The 5694-nt window shown below is 52.1% G+C and overlaps 1 protein-coding gene across 1 annotated transcript; it reads left to right on the top strand.

Moving 5' to 3' along the window:
- The first annotated feature begins 2405 nt into the window (after window positions 1–2405).
- Window positions 2406–4335, top strand: LOC119306317 (phospholipase A1-Ibeta2, chloroplastic-like). The gene has a single exon (XM_037582570.1). The coding sequence runs from the start codon at window positions 2468–2470 to the stop codon at window positions 4085–4087; it is 1620 nt and encodes a 539-aa protein (XP_037438467.1). The 5' UTR covers window positions 2406–2467; the 3' UTR covers window positions 4088–4335.
- Window positions 4336–5694: the final 1359 nt, after the last annotated feature.

Below are 5694 nucleotides of genomic sequence, written 5' to 3'. Positions count from 1 at the left end.
GAGCTAGGTGGTCTCGGGCTGATTGACCTAAATCGCCAGGGTCTGGCTCTAAGATTGAGGTGGGAGTGGTTGCGGCGGACTGACACAAGTCGCCCATGGCACGGGCTTCCCATGGCTAAAGATCCACAAGTTCAAGCTGCTTTCGATAGCTTAGTTCACTAGAAAGTTGGCGATGGAACCAAGGCGCTCTTCTGGAAAGATAGATGGATAGGAGGCGTGTCGGCCAAGGAGGTCGCTCCAGAAGTTTGGGGTGCAGTTCGCACGCAGCCTGTCAACAAAAGAACAGTGAAGGAGGGCTTGTTCAACCACCGTGGTCGTCGGACATCTCAAGAGACCTCTCTACAGATGGTTTGGTGCAATTCATTCGGCTTTGGGAGCATGTGTTGGCTGCTCAGTTAGATCCCAACCTGCAAGACGAGGCGATCTGGCCATGGGACGCAAAACAAATCTACACATCGGCCTCTGCATATCGGATGTTTTTCAAAGGCGCAATCAGTATCACTTCCGCAAAGTGGATTTGGAAATGTTGGGCACTACTTACGGTAAAGATCTTTTTATGGCTGGCCATCCAGTATAGGATCTGGACATCCGACCGACGCCTCAGCATGGGCTCCAAGATGCCATCTCCCCTTGTTATCTTTGCGACCAGGATGAAGACACTGTCGACCACATCCTTGTCCAATGCGTTTTCTCGCGTCAAGTTTGGCACATGGCGTTATCCAGGACGAGACTTGATCCTAGTCTAGCACCTACAGTTGGTGACATTCTAGAGCTTTGGTGGGGAAGCACCCGGAAAAGGATTGCCAAGGAGAGCCGGAAAGCCTTTGACTCATTTGTGATGTTAGTCTGTTGGCATCTTTGGAAGCAAAGAAACGACCGTGTATTCCGCCCGGCAGGCACCCCATCTTCGGCCATGGAGCTAGTCAACAAGATTATAGACGAGCTTCGCATGTGGGCGATAGCTGGAGGGAGAGGACTGAGCGATCTTTTGTGAGGAGTTAGCCTAGTGAGTGGAGTGGAGTGTGTGTGGCCTCAGCCGGCTTGTGGTTGATGGCAGCAGCTTAAAACTATTGTATATTGTTTTCTTTCCTTCTATAAACCTATGGTACGCTCTTTGCGTATCCTCGAAAAAAATGCTTGAGTAATATGAGTTTTTGCCCGCAAAACTAAATGAATAAATAACTCTTTCTAAAAATATTGAAGATGTGAAGTCCTTTAATAATGCCTCTTGCAACCTTACCGGTGGCTTGTATTGACTTTGTTTCTCTCAACCAAACACTGCTCCTTTCTTAAATCGTATATAAATCAAACACTGTTCCTTCTTCTTCTGAATAGATGAGACGCCGCTGCTGTTCTTGCACAATCGCCTAACAGTCTTTTTAGATGTAAATTTATTATCATTGGGCCACAAAGTACAAGTGCATATGAATGAAACGCGTCCTAGAAAAAAACTGGTGTCCGGCTCTGCTTGTATCTCCAGAGAAAGAACATCCGTGCTCTACCTGACACGTGCACCATGAGTTTGAGTTGATGCATCATTCCCTTGTGTGAACAGTTCAGTCAGGTTCACTGAATTGCGGCCTGGCCGGTGGAAGCAGCTTATTTCTGCACGTGCGCCAGCTAGTGCTTCGTACTAGAACGTACTAATAGTGCTGAACTACTGATGTACTCCCTCCGTAAATTAATATAAGAATGTTTAGATCACTACTTTAATAATTAAACGCTCTTATATTAGTTTACAGAGGAAGTAGAGTGCAATCTTTCTCGCAAAATAAAAGATGTACAGTGCAATCTTTTTTTTTTTGACCGACCTGTAAGAAGAAAAAGGAGAAGAATAACGATGCCACTTCGTTTTAGAGTATAGACTAAGACTCTTACTTGGATTTCAGTCATGCAAGACATCTGCTTAGACTTGTGTTAGAAAATTAAATCAAGAATTCATGATCAGAGCAAGTAGAAAGGGCCGACAAGAGATCGACCCCCATTTAGTTTTGCCTCACGCCTTTTATTAGTAATGGAATTTTGCACAATTGATTTCTTTTTTTTATAGCTTACCAAGTTGACCGCCTGGTGTAGGAACTTAATTGATTTTGTTTTAGAATATTAACTGTAATTGACTTTTTTTTCACACTGTATAAAAGCAAATCCTCAAATATACTCAATTCTATGAGCGCATGCACGCACATTTTACCTCCATGAACACAAATTTCACCACAAAGAATCTAATCATCTGAACTGTGTTCAATTCACAACTGCACTTGATTTCGGTAACCTGATTCAGACCCGAAAGAAAGCACAACGCGTGACGACTACACGTGATGCACATTTTGCGCGCGCCTGCCTAGCTATAAACTACCGCACTTGCACTTGCCATGCTTGTGCACACGCTAGTGATCGCCACCTTCGAACCACTCCACGTCGACGAATTTGGCGCACCGAGCCCGCGCGCTTTTCTGCTTTTCCGGCCATGTCCGCCGCGGCAGCTATCGCGGCACCGCCGCGACACAGCCGGCCGTCGCCTCTCAACCCAAATGCAACGGCGATGGCCAGCACCACCAAACCTAACGCCGTCTGTACAAAGACGCACCTCGCCAACCTCGATCTCATCCTCCTCCGCCCGCCGCCGCTCCCGCTCCCGGTCAGGCCTAAGAAGGCGCTCGCCGACGAGTCCGGCGGGGGCGACAGGGAGGAGACCGCCCCCGACTCCGACGAACGCAGAGGCCGCCGGGGCGGTCTCCTCAACGCGCTGAACCTGTCGACGTTCCTGCCGTTCACAGGGAGGCCCGCCACGGACGAGATGTCCCCGCGTAGCCTGGCACAAATGCAGCGGCTCCTCACGCTCTCGCCGCGGCCCTCGCCCAGGGGAACCATCGCCGCCGAATGGCGACGTTACCACGGCGAGGGCGCGTGGAAGGGCCTGGTCGACCCGCTCGACCAGAACCTCCGCCGCGAGGTTTTGCGATACGGTGACTTCGTGCAGGCCGCATACACGGCGTTCCACTCCATGCCGTCGTCGCCGTCGCACGGCCACGGCCAGCATCGCACGCTCGTGCTACCGGACCGGTCGTACCGGCCGACTCGCAGCCTGTTTGCCACGTCTTCCTTGTCAATCCCGCCGTGGGCGCAGCGGCGGTCGGCGCCCAAGTGGCTGACACAGCGCACCAGCTTCGCCGGCTACGTCGCCGTCTGCGACAACGAGCGCGAGGTTCGGCGCATGGGCCGTCGCGACATCGTCATTGTGCTGCGCGGCACCGCCACGTGCCCTGAGTGGGCAGAGAACCTCCGCACCGGCCTCGTGCCGGTGTCGGACGACGATGACAGCGACGACGCGACGGCGGCGCAGAACGTGCCCAAGGTGGCGAAGGGGTTCCTGAGCCTGTACAAGACGGCCGGCGACCACGTGCCCAGCCTGTCGGACGCCATTGTGGAGGAGGTGAGGAGGCTGATCGAGGTGTACAAGGGCGAGGAGCTCAGCATCACGGTGGTTGGCCACAGCCTCGGCGCATCTTTGGCCCTCCTCGCCGCCGACGAGCTAAGCGCGTGCCTGGCCGCCGATGCGGCGAGTAACAGCACCGCTGCAGATGATCATCAGCCGCCGCCCGTCTCCGTGGTTTCCTTCGGCGGCCCGAAGACCGGCAACCGCGCGTTCGCGGACCGGCTACAGCACGAGCGGGGCGTGAACGTGCTGCGCGTGGTGAACGCCGGCGACGTGGTGACGCGCGTCCCCGGGCTCGTGACACCGACGACGATGGCCGAAGGATACGTGCACGCGGGTGGCGCGGAGCTGACGCTGGACAGCCGCGACTCGCCGTGCCTGCGCCCGGACGCCGGCCCGGCCTGCTGCCACGACCTGGAGGCCTACCTGCACCTGCTGGACGGGTTCATGGGCTCCGGCAGGCCGTTCCGGGCCGACGCGAGTCGCAGCGTGGCGGGGCTGCTCGTTTACCAGCGGACCAGCGTGAAGCGTGCCTACGTGGAGCGCGCGAGGGTGCTCGGGTTCGAGCCGGCGGCCATGCCAAGGACCGCCACGGCCAACGGCGCTGGCGCTGCTGATGGACAGTACGGCTTCCTGGCCAGTCCCTCGTGATGTTGATCGATCGCATGCATGTAGTGTACTCTGGGTATCTGCAGTGCACGTGTCTTGACGTGCAAACTTGTGTACTGGACGAGAGAGGCATCTGTCTCTCCCCGTATCATGCAGCATGCTCGTTGGACATGAACAATCTATTTCGTGTTGTTTTGTTCAGAAGAATCTTGTATACTTAGTAAAATTGTTACACGTACATCACCCTATAATATTCGACTTAATATGATTGATAGAGTATTTTTCTCGAATACACACGAGTGTGTGTATCATTCATTATAGAAGGAGGAGAGAAGATTCCTGAAACTCCACAGTTTTACAGTTATATTACAAGCACGTGTATGCCCACCACCACCATACACCCCTAGCGTGACTACTCCCTATCTACCCACCCATCCACAACAAAGCCTTCATCGTTGCCTTTAATTAGCACTGCCGATCTCCATAGCTTATCCTCTTCCTCATTGCGCTGCGTGATCCGCGCAAAGGATGGAGATTTTGCATTGAAGACAATGTAGTTCCGATGCTTCCATAATATCCACATGCCGAGAAGACATTTCGCTCTTGTCGATCGTTGGTGATCACACCTCTGGTCATGTCTAATGCACCACTCGCCCAAGGTTACATTGTCACGGGTCTCAAACTTCGGTCTACCGGTGACGACACTAAAGCAGTGCCAAACTTGCTTTGCAAAAACGCAATCACTCATCAGATGATTCATGGTTTTCTTTCCCGCAAAAACTTGATAGTCATCATATCAATAAGGATTTTCCCGCAAAATAATAATAATAATAATGAGGATTTTCTTTCTTTTCAGAGGACCGTACGCAAGGAACCGCGAAGTGTGAAAAAAGAGAATATTGTTGATGGGGACACTTTAGATGTGAGGTGTAGGGGCCTTATACCTGGTAGCCCGTCCGGGGACATTACAACTCTGGAGTAACTCGCTTTGGGCATCTACAATAGTGCGCTGAAACACAACAGCCAGTGGCGAAGCTACGTAGAGCAAAACTGTGCCATGGCCCGCCCAGCTTAGAATGAAGACAAGGCAAAGTATGAGCGCGACTAGGCCATTTCAAAAAAAGGTGATATTCTTTAGATTGGCCCGCTTTGGTCTTAGTTTGTAGCTCCGCCACTGCCAGTAGCGCGACGTGTCGCTGGCCGTCTAATCCAGTGGGTGTTGGACAAGGGGTGGCTCGACGCTATGTACGGTGGATTAACCAGTCAGTTGATGATGTGTTGCAGGTTCGTCTGGTTGCATGAATGTTCATGCCAGATCAGGGTGCTAATAGAATTAGAGGTGTGAAATATTTTCTTTAACATGGACCGTCTGATCTTGGATGGATGTGCCGAATTCATGCATAGGAGCTAGGGGGGAGCTTTGGTCATTTTCTCGGAAAACCCCTGGCTAACACCTATATTAAAGTCGGTCTTTCCACCATCTACCACATCGAAAATTTGGGCCGCACACTAGAGATACAATGCTTAGGTTATATTTTTTCTATTTTTTGTACTCTTAGGAGAGATTCTATATTAGCGTTCGCAAATCGACTTTGAAAGTCGCATGCCTCCATCAACTCCTCCTCCCTTCTTCTTTCGCGGTGTCGCCG

This window comes from Triticum dicoccoides, chromosome 1B, assembly GCF_002162155.2.
Source record: "Triticum dicoccoides isolate Atlit2015 ecotype Zavitan chromosome 1B, WEW_v2.0, whole genome shotgun sequence".
In the NCBI taxonomy this organism is placed as follows: Eukaryota; Viridiplantae; Streptophyta; class Magnoliopsida; order Poales; family Poaceae; genus Triticum; species Triticum dicoccoides.
Note: the sequence above shows the minus strand (reverse complement) of the source record. Positions and strands in the feature narration are given on the sequence as shown.